Source organism: Erithacus rubecula (genome assembly GCF_903797595.1).
Source record: "Erithacus rubecula genome assembly, chromosome: 3".
Classification (NCBI taxonomy): domain Eukaryota; kingdom Metazoa; phylum Chordata; class Aves; order Passeriformes; family Muscicapidae; genus Erithacus; species Erithacus rubecula.
In genome coordinates this window covers 42,643,319-42,665,613 of record NC_136689.1, presented here as the reverse complement: position 1 = coordinate 42,665,613, position 22,295 = coordinate 42,643,319, and the positions used below count along the sequence as shown (strand labels likewise).

General features: G+C 42.1%; 1 protein-coding gene across 4 annotated transcripts; it reads right to left on the bottom strand.

The window, feature by feature from the left end:
• Positions 1-2,755: 2,755 nt before the first annotated feature.
• Positions 2,756-18,070, bottom strand: CDV3 (CDV3 homolog). 4 transcript variants are annotated; one of them, XM_079299979.1, is made up of 5 exons: positions 17,606-18,070; positions 15,160-15,239; positions 12,846-12,988; positions 11,657-11,819; positions 2,756-3,856 (listed from the first exon to the last, which is right to left on the bottom strand). In XM_079299979.1, the coding sequence occupies exons 1-5, from the start codon at positions 17,843-17,845 to the stop codon at positions 3,832-3,834; spliced, it is 651 nt and encodes a 216-aa protein (XP_079156105.1). In that variant the 5' UTR covers positions 17,846-18,070; the 3' UTR covers positions 2,756-3,831. The 4 variants fall into 4 exon arrangements, with proteins under 4 accessions (XP_079156105.1, XP_079156104.1, XP_079156107.1 ...); XM_079299978.1 differs by lacking the exon at positions 2,756-3,856 and adding an exon at positions 4,975-10,619; XM_079299981.1 differs by lacking the exon at positions 2,756-3,856 and adding an exon at positions 4,975-10,438.
• Positions 18,071-22,295: the final 4,225 nt, after the last annotated feature.

Genomic DNA, 22,295 nt, shown 5'->3' with positions numbered 1-22,295 from the left:
TAAGCAGCTGGAATTACTACAGCCTGTCTGAACAGAAAAGCACAGCATCCAGTTGCACAGGACCAGTAGAGTTGTCTGGAAAAATACATGTAACACTGAAGTCTCTCTAATTTACCTCTTTTTTGTTTTGAAGGCAAGAGTGTATTTTATGTTTATTTTCTAGCTGCTGAATACTGTTTTCTAGAAAGGGTTTACATCAGGATTTGTTGTAGATCCAAGACTGAGCCACAAGCATTTAAGCACTGTGCAACCTGGAGAGTCACTCTGGGCTGGGCAGAATTGACTTTTGCTGCTTGGGGAAGGGACAAGGCACCTGAGCCGTGGGGTCTCCAGGTGAGAGAGAACAGGAACACAGCTTCTGTTTATGTGCAGTGCTGTACTTTGTGCTTCTGGTTTCCTGCTGTAGTGCAGTGGATCGTTTGTCAGTGAGCTCTGCAACCTGCTGTCAGGATGACCTGAAGGAATTGTCAGGAAGGATTGCAAATGAGTGTGAGGGATTTGAGTCTTTGAAAGAACTGAAATCTGTGCCCCTAGCATTGGGGGCCTGGCTGTGACAAGACTGCTATGTTAGCTGCAGTGACTACAGTCTTTTCACACTGCTTTGTTTTTTTGGGTTTTTTTTTTTGCACCACATACTAAAAAAAATACTGCTAATGCTTTATATCACATTTTGAATTAACTTTAACTTTGAATTAATTGTGTATTTCACTGTTCTACCTCTGAAGTATGGCTTTGCATTGCAGGCATTTGAAATGAGTGTATTACCAGGCAAGTTCCTGTGACTTTTTCTTCCCAGTCTCCAGAAGCTGCTGTAGAAGGGTAGTGTTTGTATTCTCACTTTATAGATTAAAATCCACTCCCTGACCCACTTAACTTGAACTTTAAAAGAAGTCTTAGAGCCACACAGTTCCTGCAGCTGCTGTGAATCCTGGGGCAGGGCAGAAGGGGGAGCAGCTAAAAATCAAGGCACATACCAACCCTCAGTGAAACCAGTAACCTGGATCTGAGTGCTACATGTTCTCCAGTGTTCTCTGCTCTCGTGGACACTGGTTTAAAGCCAGGGCTGAGGCAGGACAGTGAGGACAGAAGCAGAAAGCAGCCAGGGCCAGCTCCTCCTCTGCACTGGGCCTTGAACATCCAGCATGCACCTCTGTGCATATGCCGTGCAAGGGGGAAAACAACACAAGACAAACTTGGAAGATGGAAATTCAGTTGGTGCTGTTAAGATAAATTTATTTTCTTCAGCTTTCTTCACAAGAAACATCATGAAAGTGCTTTACAGAGTCTGAATACCATTACTCTACCATGGGACAAAAGGACAACAGGTGTGTGCACTGCACAGTTAGAAGTTGTCATATGCAGAAGCCATGACAGGTAAACCAGGGTAAAAAAAAATTACTGACAAAAATATATATAGTTCAGGTTTTGAACTTAAGTTACGAATATTAACATAATTATATAAATATACAGGCACCATTAGGTTCCTGTGTTAACTCTGGGGGCCACACAGAGGGATTCTCAGAAACAGATCATACTGAACTCTGCTTTGCTGAAATTGTTTCTGCTGTGCTCCATAGGCTCCCAGCCAAACCATTTTGTCATTCTTTCTTTTGCACTACACTGAGCACACAATTATCTTCATTTCTTCACATTAAGTCTGGTGCTGAGGCATTCTGATACATTGTTGAAAACCAATTCAGGTTGTTTTTTTTTTCCTTTTGATTTACAGAGAGATCCTTTTACAATTCTTCCCTCGGTAATCTCTTAATTAAAAAATATTAAAATGCTTTAGGCTAGGACCTGCTGTCCAGGTAAGACAGTTTTGTTTAAGCTAGAATGTTACCAGTCATGCAACCCTACTCCTTTCCATAGCTGGGCTGTGTTGTACTGTGAACAATGCTACTGCCTCCCTTTTACTGTATTCAGTGGGAATTTGGCTCCTCTGAGGCTCTAGGTTTCAGTTCTTCAAGGAGACTGCATGTACTTGCTAGGCAGTTTTGCAATGTTTGTGATACTACAGCCCTGACAAAAGCAATGCAGCATCTTCAAGACTCAGGAGTTCATGCCTGCTGCTTTCTAAAAAAGTGGTGAGTAATTCAGGCACCTAAGAAATCCTTGGCATGGTAATAATGTAGATGAACACAAGGAGGACGGAATACTCTAGGGCAAAGAGAGGTCAAATCAAGAGGTTTTCGCTGAGTTTTGAGTTCCAGGAAAAACAATGAACAGAGCCCATTGCCTAGAAAACATTGTCATGCCAGTTTCCAAAGCCACCTTGCCTTTTACCCATTTCCCAGAGTAGAGACACAGTGCACGGTCGAAGAACTTGTCAGTCCTGAAGGTTACTGGGCAGTTAGTAAGCAACAGTATGGAGCTACAGTGGCAAGACAGGGCTTTGGAGGCTTCAGAGGCAGAGGAGAGCCTATGAAGTATTACATTCTAACAACTCTCATATTCAGTGGCACTCTTCCCCCTCAGCCAAGGCCTCAAAATGTAAAAAGAATCCCAACTCCCCTCAGCCAATTTATTCAACTCCCAGCAGCCACAACTGTTTTTTGACAGAATACTGCTGTAACAGAACACCTAATACAGATATTTGGATGCAAAACCAAAGTTCATTGTTCTCGACCCGGTATCATCATTACTACTGGAAGGCAGCTGCTCTCTAGGATGTGGTACTCTGATAATTGAGGTAATGCAGCTCTCAGGGGCCAGGCTGTACATCCTACCAGGCTTGAGTCTGCCCTTATGACACATCTGTAAACATAACATGACTGGGAAATGCAGTCAGTGCTTAAAGACAACATAATTTACAGCTCCATGCTCTTTAAAGCAGAAGATGATGAGAATGAAGAGATGAAACAAACCACAAAGACTAAGCCTGCCCTCCAGTGTTGCTTCATCTCAAATACTCTAATGTAGTTTCAATATCCAGTTAAATACTACTACAGGTGTATTAGATTAAGCATGGCTGAGCTCCTTTGGTTGCTGATCAAAGACTAAGTAATAGTAGTGCATCTGCTTCATCTCTGGCACAAAGAGAATAACCCAGAAATTTAAAACAAGTTTCTATAGGGCTTTTTCACTGGCACTTGATTCTGGCTGTGACACCAAATGTAAAGGAAACTCGCCTTGTGTGACACAAATAACTATTGACACCAGTGAAGTTAAACTCTTGGAGACCATACACTGATTTTACCTTTCTCTCAATAAATTTGTTCTATTGTATCAGCCAGTTTTTATGGTTTGAATCACTTTGCTATGGTTGCACATACTCTGAAAGATATACAGAATAAGTGGTTTGTTTTAATTTAAAAAGAAAGCTTATTATAATATTTTAACAGTTTTCTATAGGCAAATTACTTGAAATAAAGCAGGCAGATATAATATGATGACTTCATTACTGTAACTGAGCTAGAATGGAAATTCAGTATGGAAGATAGGAGACATGAAAATGAATAGAAAACATCAGATTGAGCAAAAATTAGTAAGAGCTTGCCATGCTACTCACTGACCAGAAGAGTGGATTATATACATGAAACTGAAGACTTCAGTACATCAAATGGCAAAAGCCAATCCCCATCGAAGTTACTGGGTTGATGATGATTGCCAGGGTACTGTAAATGACTCTGTAAACTTGGCAAATCAGGGGCAGGTGAGTTGTCAACAGGACAAACCAAGGCAATTAATACTGGAAAGGTTTTAAACCACTCATACATGCTCTGGTAGAAGTTGTGACATGAGTCTGAATTAGTTGTGATCTTTCAAGGGGACGATCTAGGCATCACCATGGCAGCTTGATGAAGACATCTGCTCACTGTGTAGTTGCAGTCAAGAAAGCGAATAAGATGTTAGGCTGTATTAAAGACAGAACAATACGGAAAAATATTACAGCATCCATTTCTCTTAGAGGTGATAATCTCAATGAGTATTTGCTGTTTCTTCAGCACCTTAAAAAAAGTGACACATTAGAAAAATACAGGCAGGAAAGTGGTAAGAGAATGGTAGAAGCAGCTCATTGAAGCTGGAAAGACAGTAAAAGTAAAGTAATTTATTTGTTAAGAGGGGGACAGATGATAAACATCTTAGAAGAAATTCTCCTTCCCACCATATAAGATACATACTTGAAAGTCAATTTAAGCCACCTACCAATATATGGTCCTTAATATCACTTGTTATCATCATAAGTATTACAAAAAGCGCCATGTTATTCTTCAGTGCTTATTATTCAGCTAGCTAAACATTTTCTCTGAAGCAACTGCCACAGTTTGTTGAAGTTTAACAGTAATCATTTCTGACAGAGAACTGTCACTGCTGATGCACATTAACAACTGTCTTAGAGGTATTGCAGTGATAAAAATATCACTAAGAGAAGGTAACTGCTGGGCCTCATCTCTGTCCAGGACCCACCACAGCTGTCATTTGTCTGCATGCAGGCCAACATCGTGTTCTCTTTTTGATTGAAGCCTCATTGTAAAAGCTGAGCAATGAACTTTGAAATCACCAGCAAAAGAAGACAGACATATTTGCAAGTTCCTAGTTCATGTTACTTCAGCTGCAGTTAACTGATAAATCAGGAGATAATAATACATAGGGTAATCACCTCTGCTGTATCTGTATTCCCTCCTCTTATATATGCTGCTTACTCCACTCACACATAGTTTTTGATAATTTCTTCCCTTTGTTTATTTCATAAAACCCCCTCCATGGCCAACTATTTCCCTTTTGTTCATTCCCTTCCTCTACAGTTTGCCTTAATACCAGATTTTACAAGTTTTGAAGATTATTCTCTCTCCCTATTTCCCTTCTATCTTCATGCCACTTCAACTTAAGTAAGGGAAAGAATAAAGAGCAGGAAAAAGCGTTTACACGTGGAGAAGAAAAGCACATTCCTATGACAAAATATCACTTAGGAGTGAATATTTCTGGTTCACATGATTTGAACAAACTTTGAAACAGCCACATTATAAGAAATGGCTATCAACTGTGAACAAGATTTTATTTCAGTCATGGGTTTACAAAATATAGCAATATTGATTTTAATATGTTCCACATAAAAAAAAAGAGCCTCATATTAATATGCCATTTGGGTTGCACAGATAACTGAAGAGAGGAAATACCACTTGAGTGTTTAGCCTGAACCTTTTCCTTACCCATACATACTAAAATAAGCCCAATGACATAATACTTAAATAGGACGTATACATTCCATAGAAATAAGCCTTTGCCAAAGTAGTATTAAAATACCACAATAAAAGCTAATATAAAGATCTTTTAATACAGATTTTTAGTCCTCTGCAGAACCTTCCATCAGCCCCAGCCGTTGACAAAGAGCAGCTTTGGCCTCACAACACCCCTGTGAGGTAGGTTGTTGGTTATTTTGGTACAGCTGGGGAACTGAGACAAAGTGAAACTAAATTACTTGAACATAGCAGCTCAATAGAAAACTAAGGCCAAACCCCAGTCTCCTGTCCCATGCTTCCCATGCTCTTGCTACAAAATGGGCTTTTCAGTGCACACCGTTGTTTTAGATGACACTTTCCAATCTAATATTCCAGACACACTACTTTCCCTGATGACTCATTAATATTGTGATATGTTTTTAGTATTTGTATTCTGGCTAAGCAGAACTTTGCTGAAGTGAGCACTGAACTTCATGAACCTTGCTGCATCAACACATACTCTCAAGCAACTGAAAATAAACCCATGATGCATGTACCATTTACAAGTTACTTTGTAAAAAAAAGTCTTCATAGCAATTTGAAACAATGTGTCAGCCTTTAATCATTAAGAAGTGAATAACAATTTCTTAAATCGACAATTTATTTCCTAAGAGAATTGTTGAGCCATCTTGAAATTTGTCCTCAGTTCTCTCTTTTAGGCAACAGATCAGCTTCATACCAAAATTCATGCAAAATTCTACCTGCTCTCTGAGCACATTCTCCCCATTTATCGAAAGGAAGAAAAACATGGGCTGCCTTCCCCAAGAACTGAATTTTAAACAGTTTTGCTGATTTAAAGTCAGATGAATCTGTTACTTGTGCAAGCAGTGCCTACACACACAGCACACACAGTGCTACCCAACGCCTGACACTCCAGCCCCTGCCTCAGGCTATGCACTTAAAGCTAGCATTTAAAAACAGCCCTCCTAATCCCTCTCTTCTTACAGCACCTATGTTTTACTTGCATAATTTCCACTCTCCCAAAGTTATTTATTTATTAATCTTCCTTCCTGCTCTATTTCACTTCAAACAGAATATGGCAGAACTGCAGATGATGCTTAAGAAGCCGAAGTTTAGATGCACAATTGTTAAAACTTAAACTCATCACTTCTGTTTTCTGCTGTCATTTCTTCTTCCATCTGCTAGAGCTTGCAGGCTCTCGTTTTAACCTCAATACAGACAAGCTGTCTTTTTAACTTTTTCTGGAGTTTGACTGCAAATATGCCAGATTTTCTCCCCTCTGTACATACGTAATTCATATATCTGAAGTTTAAGTACATCTATTATTTTCTTACACTGACATATAAAAGCCCTTATCATTAAAAACAAGTTGTAACATTAAAAGCTGAAAACAGGGAGAATTTGGAAACTAAGTTACAATCCAGCAACAAAACCTGGAATGTAACTGTTCATAAAGATTTTATAGTACTAAAGGTGGTTTTGTTACAATTTAGCTTCTTGGGCCAATAAGGTATAATTTTCTGACCTTGTCAATATTGGAAAGAAACAACATTATTTAAGCACATGAAGCCCTATTAATCCCTGATCCATTTCAGATAGGCTATTTGACAGAAAACCACAAGCAAGTTTAAAACTGCTCAACCAGGAAGAAATTAGAAAGGCAAAAAGCTACAACTATTGCAAAAGCTCAGATAAGCCAGCTCCAAAGATAAGCAGCCCAATCAAATTTATATTGTTTACTTGACCTGAACAACACAGGGATCTCAGCCATGGGGAGTGGTCAAGTTTCCAAGAGATAACAGAGCCAGTCAAATACCAATAGCCCCATTTCCTGTAGTATCAGACCTCTAGCACAATTGGTACCATTAAAAATGTGTGTAAATTACTATGGACATGACAGCAAAAGTTAGCTACAAATACAAAACTGAAGTAACAGGAGACAGTCACTTTTAATTGTCAATTCCTCTTCATTTGTGAAGAAGATTAAACATGACACAGCTAAACTGGGAGAGATGGGCATGGGCAAAACTAATCCTCTCCTGTATTTATCATCAGCTCAAGTAAATACAGATTCCAGATGCCTACAGCAGACATTTGAGAAGCCCAACTTCATTAAAATTACCTGGTTTTTAGCATTTTAACATCCTTAAATACAGACTGTATCACTGAGCAACACAAATCCAAACTGTTCTTTTCCCAGTAAGCACTGGACATTTCCAGTAACTTCATGGCTATGTTTTATTGTAAGCCAGAGAAAGTAAACCAGAACCTTTAAATTGGGAATTAACAAGCAACCCACCAAAAAGCATATCACAGGTCAGGGAGTCCCTGAAATGCCACACAAACTGCATTATATGGACCAGCATCAAGAATCTCATTTCTACAACTGACAACCCTTCATTTATGGAATCAGCTTTCAAAGAGCATTTTGAAGGAATTGAAAGGATATTCTTAGCATGCCTGGAATGAAAGCAACAACAAACCAGATAAAATTGGACTTCAGAGGCTCCAAAGCATACTGAGCTTCTGCAGAGGACTGACTTTCAAAATTTCAGGTAAGCAGAGCAATTACTTGGTACAAGGAAGTTACTGACAACTGGCATTTTGATAGTTGCTGGCAGCTATATTTAACATGAGAAACACTTCTTTTAAAACAGTTTAACATTCTGTACTACAAAAATCTGCTGCATTTCTGATTTTTTCTTTATGCCTCCAGAAACAAACTGGAATGATATGCTTGAGTGAAGCCCCCAAAGGAACACCTTTAGTTATCAGTACCCAATGGGCTCCAGTGATAGCAGCCATCCAGAGGCTGGGTTTTTCTTCCCCATTCTTTAATTTATCAGAGGTACTTTTATGTGAAAAGCATGTCAAAGCTTCATTCCTACTCACCTCACAATCTCAAACCGGTCCTCTATGGAGGGAGCAAGACAACACTGTGCCAAGTAGCAAGCTAAACTTCTATGTATAAATAAATGTTTTATTGATATGCACTGCTAAGCTCTGAAATAGAGCCCACCTGACCATAAGGACAACTGCCCACTCCATGGCCTATCCCTGAAGAGATCCAAATACTGTTTCCTCTGCTATTGTATGGTCATGAGCTCAAACTAAAACGTAAAAACTCACTAGACTCCAGAATCCATGTATATTTCCATTTTATTTGATTTGAAACTTTTACAGGGTTTTCTTGAACTGCCAGAATTCATGCCCAAAAACCTCAAATGAAGGTGGTACAATGGACAGTCTCATCTACCCTTCACACAGGAGACTAAAATTCAATTCATGTGCATTAGTGATTGCAATCTCTTTAGAGCATCAGGAAAAGCACTTTAAGACTTCACATCTCTACCCCATCAAGTGACATGTCCATTTACCAAGAATTCCACAGAAATTGTGACAAAAACACTTTTGCTGGCAACAATGGATTTTCAAGGAAGATACATGGCTCAGAGTCCAAGGTATCAGTATCAGTCTTTCAGTGGGGTTTTGTTTCCAAATGAAGTCTCCAACTTTAAGAATAGTCTCGAGCCCTCTCTTTAATAGCAGCTTCTAGCAGAATTTTTTTATAGACAGTTAACTCTGCAAGGGCAAGGCCAGTTTTAGTCTGTGCATGAAAGAACCAGGTGAAACCCCAGCCCCACTGAAGTCAACAGCAATATCTGCATTGGCCTCAGAGAAGTAAATTTAAAGCAAGTCAGCAGTTAGTCAAAGGGAACCCAGCTGGGTGATTCCTGAACTATCCTTATCTTCTGCACATACACAGTACTCCCACACACAAGCAAGCTTTGTTTTGTTCCCTTGTTTTTCTTGCCATTGGCAACTTGTATGGATGTCGGGTCTACTTTTTGGCATTTACTCTGAGAAACCTCAACACTGGAGCACACCACTATTGTACTTAATTTTGCTTCTGGTGTAAAAATTCAGAGAAGAGAAAACAGTTACAGCAGAACACTTCTGGTACTTGACAGGTTTGGTTCACTGAAACAGTTACAAGCAATGTCCTAGATTCCTAGTGTATCAGTGCCATTTTGCCTACTTCCCCTAAATTAAGTAACTTAAAGAAGTCACTGCCTTCCATCATTACTGAACTTTCTGACTGTTAATAAACACCACTTATGAGTTATACTTGGAGGATTGCTGCCTCAGAGAGCTGTGTGCTTCACAGAAGTAGCCCAACAAATCAGGCTTACCAGCTGTAGTTATCTCTCTGCATATTAAGTTATTCTTTTTATCAGATGAGCATCACTCCTCAACAAACAACTGCTTTTGCTAGAAAATAGTTTTTATCTAGTATCACTACTGCCACATGTCTCATTTTTAAAGGACAAATTCTGAAGACTGTAGTTGGAGTCTGGATACCTCTGTGTCAAATCAAAAACTCTTAAGTCTTAGTGCTTTAGGGTGAGAAAGACCAACTTCATGACAAAAACCAAAATAAATCCTACTTCACTACAACATCTTACCATTGTTTAAATATACTGCAAATTGATATCAGAAACAAGGCAGGCATTTCTTTTGTGGATAACAGAAATAAAAAAAAAAAAAAAAAACTTAGACAACTTTAAAATGGCTAATGCAAACAAACCATTCAAACTCATCATTCCTCAAATGTGATACTGAATGAGTTTTAATTTGTTTTGCAGTTACTTCCATACAGCACTCTAGAAAGGTAAACAAACTACAGCTCCGTTGTACTTGGACAGTATGAGTGGTATGGGACGCTCCAGAAGTCTCTAGTAGGCTATGGCTACACATGACAGGATTCCTCAGAAGGGGAACCAACAGGTTCATCATTAAGGTCACTTAAATCTTTGTTATAGCAAATTGGAACCAAATGGCTGACTTCTGCAGGATTTCTGACAGGAATCCAGTAGAGCTGGTTTCAAGTTTCAGATGGCCACTAAAACAGCTGTAACCTTCTCTTCCAGAAGTTGTGATCCACATGGTGTCCACAATGAGTGCATCAAGTCTGAGGTAGTCAACCTTTACGAAGGCTCAGTATCTGAACATAAAAAGATTTTGAAATGACCACTGGCTGTAGGTATCTTTCTGAGCAATAAAGCACACTGATGACTCTTGTTCAATCATTTACATTAATTTGCCCCATATCCAATGGAGAAGTTGCAACATATTATGCTTCCATAGTGCAGGAGAACCAATCACTTATGTCAAAGTAGTCTGCACTTGCTGCAGTAGATCCAGCAGAAATAAGGTGGCACGTTCATCATAGCTGTTAGCTGTAGTTTAGTTACCTTAGTAGAAGGGTTACCAAAAAAGCATTCCTTAATTGTAATGTATGTGCAGGTCTACTGATCCCCAAGCACAGCATACTGGTTGTCTAGCTGAAGTTTAAGTGCCTGGTTTTTTGAGACCTCATCCCTACCTCTAGTTTTGTATTTTACTACTTCAAAGCTCTTCTCCATTTCTTTATCCCTACGGGAAAATAAATGTAATCAGTAAATATCTTATCACTAACTTGTGAATTGTGAATTTCTAGTCCATTTCCACCCCATCCCAACAAAAACATTATGAACACAGAAAACTAAGATCTACAGTTTAGCAGAACAACCTAAATGTTCCCAAGCAATTTTTTTAAAACTTTATCTACAAAATAAGCTTATCACCCAGTACAGTTTGCATTAACAAAGTAAATTTACTTGAATTTATGAAAAATAGGTTCTAGAAAGCAGAATTTTCTAAAACACTCATTCAGAATTTTATCATGGCTCAATTTGCACCATTCAAATGACAAAGCATCAATAACAGCATATCTCCTTTGCTACATCAAAAAAATACCCAGAGGAAACAAAACTTCTCCTAAGCTGTATTAAACAGTAACATAGCAAGCATGAGGGAGAAATAAAAAAAAAACAAACAAAAAACCACCCCAAATCCGCTAAATTGATTAGGTATCGGCCTTGCCATCTCTTCTACTGGGAATAAGGTTCTAGAAAGTTCAGGATTCAAAAATAGGGTGAGACTGAAGTCTTCAGCACCACATAATACAAAACACTTCAGCAAAACTGGGGGGGGCTCATCTCTGTAAATCACAGCTCAGACAGCAAGTGTATTGATTTGTATGTATTAAACCCCACTCCTCCAGTTAAACCACCTTCATATCTCTAACAAGAAGGCTGCATGCTCAGGACTTCCTACATCTGTCTACAGCAGGAACTAACACAGGGCCTCACCACGGCTCATCTAGTGTCTGAAGGAAGCAGATGCTGTCAGTAGCAGAAATATTCAGTGAAATCCTTCAGCTGTCAACGATACATAATTGGCAGTCTTATTCAGCTATCTCACTGGGCTACATCCAGTGAAAGTTATTTCACAGGAACAGAGTTGGAAAAGACATTTAGCATCCCTTAGTTATTTCTCTCCTCTACAGAAAGACTCAGGCTTAAGCACTAGGACAAACAAGAATTTGGAGGAGGCAGAACTCCCTTGGGGAGCCAGTGGAAGGCACTTACTTTCGACTGTCCACGAGCTTGGCGGTGGACTGCAGCGAGGGGAACTGCGTGTCGCTGTAGATCTCTGGCGGTCCCTGCTGTGCCCTGCGTGGCCGCCCACCTTCCCTGGCGCCGGGCGGCCGGTACACGCCCCCGCTCTGCACCGGCTCCGGAGCCTCTGCAACTAGGGGAGAGCGGCACTCACACAGCAGAACAAGGCTGCAGTCCAAACTGACGAGAGCCCGAAACAACCAACACACACAGCTCCACAGAAGAAATAAAAAGAATCTTACAAGTATGTTTCTTCATCTTTTAAGTTTTGGAAGTAAGTATTTTAGACAAGGCAGGCAACCTACACTCAGTCAAACTGAAATGTGGCTTCAGAATATTGTCCTCACAAAGTTTAGGGAATTTGAACTACTAATCAGAACTTCATGTTTCTCATTTGAAATTTATCAGCAACAGTTTAAACACATTTAAAACTGATTTAAACACATAATTATATAGGTTCCAAATCTTATTTAAAATACTCCTCGAGGTGCAGAGGGGACTATCTAAATAGTTTGCACTTCAGGTAAAAATCTAACATGGAATAACACTAATTAGGTTTACCTCCTTTACAAACAAAAAAGAACATAGGCTATTTTCCAATTAATTTCTCCATGGAAAAGAATATTCTGAACTCAGAGGATGACTAAGTAGTTTATCTCTGGTTATCTCACCGATGTTAATAAACTGTACTTAAAAAAAACTAATCCTAGTTAAAAGAATCTATTTTGCAATGTCATGTTCTCAATACTCAAAGAACAGATTTGAAAAGTGTGCTACTAATGGCCACAATGGATCAGATACTGGCCAAACATCCACTGAAGTGCTAAAGCTGCCTTTTTACATCAACAGAAATACTTCCAACAGGTATTTTACAGAGGGATCTCCTGCAAAGCCAGGATGTTTCCCCCCATTTTGAAGCTGGAAATAAAAAAAAACTTTTCACGTGTGTTTTAAAGTATCTGACAGGTACTTTAAATTCAATTCTGTTCCTCAGATCCCTCAACACAAAGATTTCCTTGATGGCTGGCATGCCAATCAAGCCATTAGCTAATTAAAAGGTGCCTGAACAGGAACCATTCCTTGAGCTCTACCCACTGAGCAGCTTAATTCAATCTGATGCACTTCTGATCGGAAAAAAACAAGTCTGAGTTAAATTTACCAATTGGTTCAACGACAGGGGCTGGTGCAGGAGCTGACTTATTCCAAGGACCAGATGATCTGTCTACACCACCACCACCACCAGTCTCTTCCCAGTTGTCACCAGGTTCTTCTCTTTTTTCACTTTCATCATCTTCTTTTTCACTGTAAGAGAGAAATGACCAGTAGCACGATACAAATGGAGGTTTAAGACTTGCCAGAATTCCACAGTCCTCCTAAGACAAGATTTCATGGCTGCCATGCTGAAGATACTAAATTAAACCAGACTATGTTAGCCCTGTAATCACTGTACTAGCAATTCCATCTGAACAATTTATGGCATACTGCTACATAACTTGGCAACTGAAAAGGATAAAAGCTCCTAAAACAATTAAAAAAAAAAAAAGCAACTTGAACAAAGTGATCAAAGGAGCTGGCATCTTCTTTTGAGCAGAAAGGCTTTTTTCTTACTAACACAGTCATACATTTGTAAGGGATGAGAAAATAAAGCAGGAAAGGTCTCCAAGTCCAGCTTCCATAAAATGCTTTAGTCAAGAGGAAGATACAGTGGAGTAGTGGTGAAAGAAAGCAAGTCTTGAGTTCACTTTTCCTATGACCACAGCCCCATAAGAAACACCCTTATATGTATGGGTAATACACAATCTACAAATAAACTCGGATCTCTTTTTTTTTTTTTTTAAGCAGGCAATAAAGAAAAAAAAGAAGCACAAGATAGAAAAATGTAATTTTTTTCAAAGACAGACTCAATCCAAAAAGCTCGCCTGTATTTTATTTAGACTTTTTTATTTTGCATAGATGTAGTCAGACACCCAAAATAATTTGCTGGCCAAAGCTACTACAGAAAGCTATGTGGTAAAATGGAACATGCTGTTGGAAAGAATCAAGACACTGATTGCAACAGCAGAGGTGTGAATTCAGAAGTTTATAATACACCAAATCCTACTAATCATGATCTCTGTAGCTTTCTTTGTAAGTAATGGGCAGAAAACAGAAAAAAAAAAAACCAACCTGTAAATGGCTTTTCACTGTTCATCCAAACACAGCAACAACCATAGTAAGGTGGCCCAAGGGCCTAAACATTTGATTTTAAATGACAGAAACATTGTCTACAAACTTAACACAAAAGAGCAAGCACAGGGAGCATCCCACACCACCAGACACTCTGTATCTTTGTTTCATCAAAGAGACCTCCAGAATGGATAATTTATAACCTATAGTGGGTTTTTCTTCCATTTACTTTTCTACTCTTCCCTTGAATCCACTAATTGAATAGTTACAAAATCCTGTAGCAAAAACTTCCACATGCCTGAAAATCTGCCACAATACAAAAAGTATTTGGAATGCTGGCCTTTGTCTGGAAAACCAAAGTAGAGGCTTTTCATTCAAACAGCACCAGCAGTCAGTGAAGCTGCAGCTCACTGGTTCTCTAATCAGAGATGTGATTATCCACTGTGACACTTCAATGCCACGGACAGCTTGTGGGACAAATTCATGCAAATGGCCCAAAGGACTAGTTAACTGAAAGGAACGGGAGGAATGCTGTGATCCAAAGAAGTAAACAACTCCAGAAATGACAGACTTGCTTAAACAGTGAAGACAGCACCTATTGTATTGGTTATAGGTAGCCTGATTTTAAGATATCATTATTTTGAACATCAATCCCTGGACAATGAGGATTATCTGACATTCTAAGTCTACAAATGAGGTCATAAAAACCTTTTTTCTGACCTGTTGAAATGTTTTTCTTGACCAGGATAGACATAAGTAGACTTACTTTGTACCAGACAACAGGAAATTCTAATGAAGAAAACAAACAAGGAATCGTGGATTAGATAAACACAATCCTGTGGGATCTTATCATGGGACACTACTTTTACCAAAGGTATTTTTTGGTTTTTTGAAATACAAATGCAATGGCTCAGGAATTTGCTCCCCAACTGAAGATGCTTAGTAGATTGAGTCAGGTACCCTTACAGCAGCCAAATGATTCAGTGGGAATTACTACCCTGCACTACTCTGAAAAATTCCTACTTGACTATCATTATGAAGGGGAATATCAAGCATTTGTAATAAAAAATCCCGAGTCCCAAGCAAAACAGATCGATCTAGAGTATAAACAGAGGTTTACAAAATAAGGAGAATATTGGCAGAGACCAGTCAAAGTTAAATTACCCAGTAACAAACTTGTGTACTATCAGAAACATATCAAACTTCTCTTTAACTGGACTCCATGGAAGCAGCTCTGAAGAAAAAACCCATCCTTTTTATACACTGGTAAGGATTATACTGAAGAAAAGAAGAAGAAAAAGTAGTACCTTATTTGCATGGACTGAACTCTAAGACCACTATAATCAATTTCTTCCTTTTGCTCAAATTCCTTCCAATCATCCTCCTCCTGTAAGAAGAGAAAAATACAAGTTGTCACTTTCTCTGTAACCAAAGAAAAGAAGAACATAACTAAGATAATACAAAAAAAACTGAGGGTGAAGGAGAAACCAAACTGTGTGCCCTGCAGTCAAGAGGGGAAAGGATTGCATGCCCTCATCCCCTAGCTTCTGTTGTGACCTGGGATGCACTTGAGACCTGGCATTAACTCACTAGAACGGCAAAGAAATGCCCCAGCAAAAAGTCATTCAAGTGAAAGAAAACCACATCACCTCAGAAAAAACACATCAGCAAGTCAAGGAACAACATCAAGTACAGAACATGACCATGCAGTCGTGATCCAGGGCAATACAAGGGCAAGACTTTCACTAACAGTAGGGTTTTATAACAGACTGAATGCACACAAAGCTTTAAATTAACTTTTCTATCATCTATTCCATGAGCCAAACAAAAAAGAACATTTGGAATAGCTGACAGTGCATTTATGACAAATGTTAACAATGGTGCATTTGACTTTTTCACATTCACAATCACATTTTCATCTTGTTTCCTGAGCAGTGTTTTTGTAACAGTAAAAAGGTCAGCTTCAAAACCACAGCAATCTTGGTACACAAAATATGTGTATCTTTCAAGAGAACCACTCGAGGGTCTGGAAATGGAAGTTTGAGGAAAGAGGGACTCACCTAAGTGGAAGCAATTTTGTCCTATGCATCATTCAGGAGATTCTAGGATTATTAAGGTGGACCAAAAATGGACCAGAACAGATAAGCAGCCTTCCCACGTTCCCAGTCCCAGCTTTAAGAAACACAAAGCCCAATCAGTAGTTTACCTAATTCTTACACTCTACATGAAATGCAGTTATATTCCTCCAAATGGGAAGAGCTTGTAAGCAGGGTCTGCCAGAAGTACAGTCCCCTTTCCACTGAACTGCTGAGAATAAAGCTGCTTCTAGAGCCTTGTGCTGGGATCTCCTACACAGTCAATCTCCAGCAGAAAAACTTTGACCTGCTTTAGAATAACAGCAGAAGTAGGAAGTGACCTCATGTTAACTGCACTGCCTGCTGAAGATTCAGTCTTCTGGAAGAGCAGAAGTTTACAGTTCTAAAATCTCTTAGATTTCTTATATCCCCATCTCCATGGAAACATTACAGTTTCCAAGCTAACATACCTTTTACATTTAATGACTTTTGTTTCTAATCCAAGTACTAGCTTTAGTCAAAGCCAGATATTTTGCAAGCGAGCAGACGAGCAGCTGAAAGATTAGCACTGACCTTGATCTACTTAGAAAGCTACTGCACATGTCAAGAGCTCCAGGTCGAACAATAGGAAACAGGAGAGAATTTCTTAAAATTCGTTTTGAAATATACAGCATTAGAGCTCTTACAACAGCTTCGGGTTTTAGTAATCAATCTAGCACAAGATTGTATCTTTAAATCACCGATCCTCTATATAAAGACAAAGGAAACAATGTATCTAACTTCCAAAAACCCTTTCACAAGCCATCTTTTTATACTATGAGGGCTAGATAAAGATTCGATTTGTAGCAGTAAGACAGGGAACACATCCTCAGATTACTACGTGCTGAAGTCTCCAAAGGAAAACAATACCAAGAGGCAAAAAAAGCAAACCAGAAATAGAGATAAAAGGTGTAAGTAGTTTTTTAGGTCCTATCAGTCCTGCCTACAGCAGACAAATATGCAATAAAGATACTGCGCGTGTCAAGCTCCATAATTTAAAAACCATCAGGAAACACTAGAGTATTTTTTAGAATTGCTTTAAAAATATACAGCATTAGAGCTCTTATAGCTACTTCTGGTTTAAACTTCATTATTTCAGCGCTGATAATGTGGATAGGAAGAACAAGGGCGGAGGAAGAAATACAGAGCTACTAAGTCAACTACGGACATTTAAGCTTCTCCTGCATTCTCATCGTTGCACTGTAATACGCTACCAAAAAAAAAAAAAAAAAAAAAAAAAAATTATGGGCAGCAAAACTCAGCCTTGGCAAGGAGGCACAGAGCTCGGAAGGACTCTGGGGGAATCTTATCGCCAAGGTCCACATGCCACGCTGCAAAGCTCCAGGTGGCACCTGACGCAAACCTCCGGTTCCGGCCGCTATCCCGAAACCCGGCAGGGAGTGCTGGGCTGAGGCACAGCTGCAGAGCGGGAAGGGGCCCAGCTTTCCCGATTCCCCAGGGCCGGGATTGCCGGCGAAGGCTCCCCCCACGCCGCCAGCAGCAGCGGCGGCGGCGGCGCCCGCCGGGGCCCCGGGGTGGGGCCGGGAGCGCCGCCAGCCCCGCACGGCCCCGGGCGCCGCATGGCCGGGCGGCGGCGGCGCCCCCTGCCGGCAGGAACCCGCGGCCTCCCCGCCCGCACCTTGCTCGCCGCCTTGGCCGAGGAGCCGCCGGCGGCGCTGGAGGCGGCGGCGGCGGCCCCGGAGCCGCCGCCCTCAGTCGGTCGCGGAGTCCCCGCGGCCGCGCCCGACGCGTTGGAGCCGGCGTTGGAAGCGCTGGAGGCGGCAGCGGCGGCGGCACTTCGGCTGCTCTTCTCCTTCCGCTTCTTCTTGTCCCGCTTGGCGAAGAAATCGTCCAGGCTTCGCTCCTCGGTCTCCGCCATGGCGACGGCCGGGCGGGGGAAGGAGAGCAGCGGCGGCCCGGGCCAAGAGGCGAACGGTGGGGCCCCCCCGCTGCTCGGCGAGCGCGGCCGCCCGGCTGCGGCTGCTGCGGCGGCTGCTGCTGCCCGCGCCCGCCCGGCGGCCCGCGCACCCCACGCCTGACGCGGCCCGCAGGGAGCGGAGGGGCTGAGGGGAGACGGGGCGGGGCCGCGCCCCAAACGGCGCACGCGCCGCCACGCCGCGGCCAATGAGCGCCGCCGGCCGCTCGGGGGTGTGTCCAAACGGGGCGACAGGCGCTGACGTTGCGGCGCGTGAGGACGCGCGCGGCGGGCGCGGGGAGGGCGGCGGCGAAGCGGCCGCGGATTGGCCGAGCTGGGCAGGGTGGCGCGTGCGCACTCGGGGCCGGGCTCGCGCCTGCCCCTCCCGCCCCGGCGTTCCGCGCGCTCCGTGTGGGTGGGGCGCGGTGGGAGCGAGCGCGCAGGGCGCGAGCCGGCACAGCTCGACCGGGGCGCCTCGGGAAAAATGGGGACAGCAGGGCGGGCGAGGTGATCCTGCCACTCTGCTCACCCATAGTGAGGCCACATCTGGAGTGCTGTGTCCAGTTCTGGGTTCATCAGGACGAGAGCTGGAGAAGGCGCAGTCGGGGGCCGCAAAGATGATGAGGGGACTGGAGCATCCTCTCTTATGAGGAGAGACTGCAGGGGCGGGGGCTGTTCTATCTAAAGACACGGAGGAGGTGTCCTAAATTTACATAAATGTCTCCGAGGCAGGTGCCAAGAGGGTGATTCCAGGCTCTTTTCCATAGTGCCCAGTGGCAGGACAAGGAGTAATGGCTGTAAATTAAATAACAGGAAATTCCACCTTAGCATGAAAAAGAACTTCTTTATATTGAGGATAGCAGAGCACTGCGGAGACTGCCTGGGGAGGCTGTGGAGTCATTCAAACCCTTCCCCGATGTGTTCCTGCGCATCCTGCTCTGGGTCACCCTGCCTGGCAGCAGGGTTGGACTGGATCATCTCCAGAGGTCCTTTCCAATCCTAACAAGTCTGTCATTGAGACTAGCCATAGCTTCTCTGGATGCCCTTGGCTGTTCCCTGCATGTGCAGGCCCTTCCTGTCAGGACCCCCTCACGGTGAAACAGGGACAGCGCCCTCGGGCTCGGCGCTGCTGGGATCCCTTCCAAGGAGGCTGAGAAAACTGCTGGAGCAGCCCCAGTCCCCTACTGATCCCACAGGCTCAGGGCACTGCTTGGCCTGCCCGACTCCCCCCAGCCCTTGAGGAAAGGTTGTGTCATTCCCAGCAGAGACAGAGGCGTTTCTTCCCACACCCAGCAAGGCCTGTGAGCTTACACTGTCCTTGCAAAGGGTGCAAGGAAGTCACTTAGCTTTCGTCTTGGGTCTGTGTGGTTAAATGAGTAAATCTTGAAACATCACACTGCCTAGGATTTCTGGATGTGTTGGCCTGAACTTCCTAGCTGTTTTTATGACTGGCATTGAAGCCTAGCGAGTATATGCTGGAAAACAAACTTCACAGCTGGTGTCTGTAGGTTGTTACCTCTAACTTTGGGTACTGTAGTGACCTTTAACTCTGGAAAAAAACATGGGTGTTTAAAAAGTTCACAGTGTCTTCGAAACACGTCAAAAGCTTTGAGACAGGATATTTGGAAAAACATCTTCAGCCTGTCATGAGTCATAAATAGTTTCATGAAACACTGTTTCCGATTACTTACTTCGGTCATCAACCATCTAAAGGAGATAAAAGTAGGAACTGGTAAAGGGTGAGCCAAAATGAGAATTACCCTTCAAATATGTATTGGTTTGTATGACAGTTATATAAAAGTCAGTGTGTTTGTATTCTTGAGTTATTTAGTATAATTTTGTGCTTTATCATGTTTTCTCTTGAAATAATTATGTGTGAATTAGCATATAAATTAGAATTTTCCGGCCTTTGGGGGCTGACTGTCTGAACTTAGTCCATGATAATGCTGTTATTTAGTGTTTTCCATCTTTATTTCTCAGGTTGTTTGAAAAAAATTGACAAGGTGCCATTGACATTGCAGAAAGAGGATAAACACACGATGTATTCATGAAGTGCTTTGTAGCTGTGAGTAACTGAGTCACTGTAGTCAAGCATTCTGCCTTTGTGTTACAATTCTCTTTTTATGTGTCACCCGCTGTCCTCCTGGTATTTTTACTTCCTGTGTACTTAGAGGATTTGAGCCTGCACAGAGCAGGCCCTTGGGAGCTAAAAGTTGCAAGCATAACAATTCATTTGGTAGCGCCAAGAATGTCACGAGGTCAGTGACACTGCATTTGCGATAGGAATCGTTACTGAGGTAGGGAGCAAATTTGGTAGAAAAGTCTCATTTTTCTGTGCTCCCTTCCTACTGTCCCTTTTCAGCTGATGGGTGTGACAGGGAATGGTTGGGTGTGAAAGAGTGTTTGACATTCCTGATGTCAAGGCACTGCATTCCCTTGTGTTTATGCTCCTTTATTTCCTGGGAAGCCAGCATATCTCCAGCACTGCCCTATGCTGGGACAGGCTCTGCGCTGGTAATACCATCATAGAGTTTGTGTCCCTCAGCTTTTGTGTCAGATAACCTAATAATGTGCTAAGCACAGTGCTGTGCCTGATTCTGAGGTGATCATTTCTTGAATTTCAGCAACTGGTAAAATATTTTCATTGTATTATTATGGATAGTCCCGTTATCAGGCTGGAGAATGTGAACCTGATTTTGCCTTTTGCATCTTTTAGCACCTGCATCACCTGTCTCTTGCAAACATAGTACTGTAAGGCTGGAATGCCCAACTCTGGATTAGAAACTTAATACCTGTCAGGAGCAGAGCACCAAGAAACTTTTCAGCTGTTAAATCTGGAACAGAATCAGCAGAAATCATGGAAAATAGCAGCAATGCTTTAGTCCTCAGAAGGCTTAGATCCAGATTTAAAGACGTGTCTCAGTTTGTGCTTTAAAGGAAGCATTAGTTATGCAGTTATGCTTGGATTTACCTCCCACCTCTAGTTTTATTTTTATGTTAAATTGTGAAAATGTGCTGATGCGTGGCATTTGTAGTTCTGTGTGGATGCATCTCATCAGCTTTTACCATTAAGATTCTTATTGTGTAAAAAGTCACATGCAGAAAAAAGGTCTTTTTTTTTTTTTGTGGTTTTCTTTTCCTTTCTCAAATTCAACTTCTCTCAATACTTGCACAGAGGACACTTGGCTGAAGAATAGCTCGCAGGCACGGACTGGCAGAAGTGATGTTTGTAATGCAAGGAATATATCCAGAATGCCTCATTGCCATACTGGGAGCATGAGCTCAGCACGTGGCTCCCTGCTGCACTGTGCATCACTGACCTGTGTGACCTGCCTTTGGCAAGACAACACTCTGAGTGCCTCTGCTCAGGTGTGGATTTACCCCCAGGACTCTGAGCACTTTGTCTCTCTCTCCTCCCCATACAGTGATGCTTGCCTGAATCCTCTGTCCTGTAGCTATGGCAAGTCCTGCCATGATGCTGCTCCCTGTGCATCTTGGTGCATTTAATAAAGCCTGAGGTGTGAAGCACTACTGCGTGTAGGAAAAGTGATGCAGCAGCTGCTGTTCACTTGGAGAAACTGAAGCAAGGAAAGTTGGAGTGGGTTGTGGGTGATGCAAGAGTTAGGAGTAGACTTCCATTTCCAGTTTCCCAGTGTTTCATCTTCCATTGTACCAAATAATCTCCATTCTGTGACATGAAGGTGACACCACTGTAAACTGCTGTGACATTTGTGGAGTACAAGCAGAAAAACATTCAGTAACTCCTGGGCAGATGACTGCTTAAGGAAATTGGAGAAGGTGCCCCTAGGTGCAGAGCAGCTTGCAGAAGAGTTCTGGTGGAGTCCTTGTCACATCGTGGGCTCACTTCTCATTAGAAGCTTAACCTTCCTCTCAGCTCTGAGTTTGCTGTAGTTTCAGACCTCTACAACAATAAGGGTTGTCAGCAGTGCACGGTGGTTTGTTAAACTGTTAAAATTTAGGCAATACCAGAGTGAAAGTGACCTTAAAAATAATTTTTAACTACAGAATCAGTGTATATATTATATATATTATAAAATATAAACATTAGAATGATAGGCTAGAATACCAGTGCCTAGCTGGTGTACTATGTTGCTGCTCAGTGTGAAATCACAAATGAGGCAGGGGCTTACATAGAGCTGGCACCCTGTCCTTCCCCCATGGATGTAGCAATGTGGGTTCAGGCTGTGGTGCAGAAGAGGCTGTGTCTGGCTGGGAGGAGTATAAAGTACACATATGGTTTGATAGCACAGCTCATCTGACCTAGTGACTAGCTATCACCAAGGGGGTGGCTTTTACAGTCTGGACTAGTTCCACTCCCCCTCTCATCCCTATGCTGCCATTGGTACATGTCTGTCCCTGCAGTGGCCTGATTCAGGGAAACAAGTGGCAGGAA

What these genes read in the sequence shown, in the direction of transcription:
- CDV3 (XM_079299978.1), bottom strand. Translation starts at nt 17,845, where the DNA reads ATGGCGGAGACCGAGGAGCGAAGCCTGGACGATTTCTTCGCCAAGCGG. An exon ending in CGGCCAAGGCGGCGAGCAAG is followed by an intron (nt 15,240 to 17,605) that starts GTGCGGGCGGGG and finishes CTCTTCTTACAG; the next exon opens with GAGGAGGATGATTGGAAGGA. An exon ending in CCCTGTCGTTGAACCAATTG is followed by an intron (nt 11,820 to 12,845) that starts GTAAATTTAACT and finishes GCTCTCCCCTAG; the next exon opens with TTGCAGAGGCTCCGGAGCCG.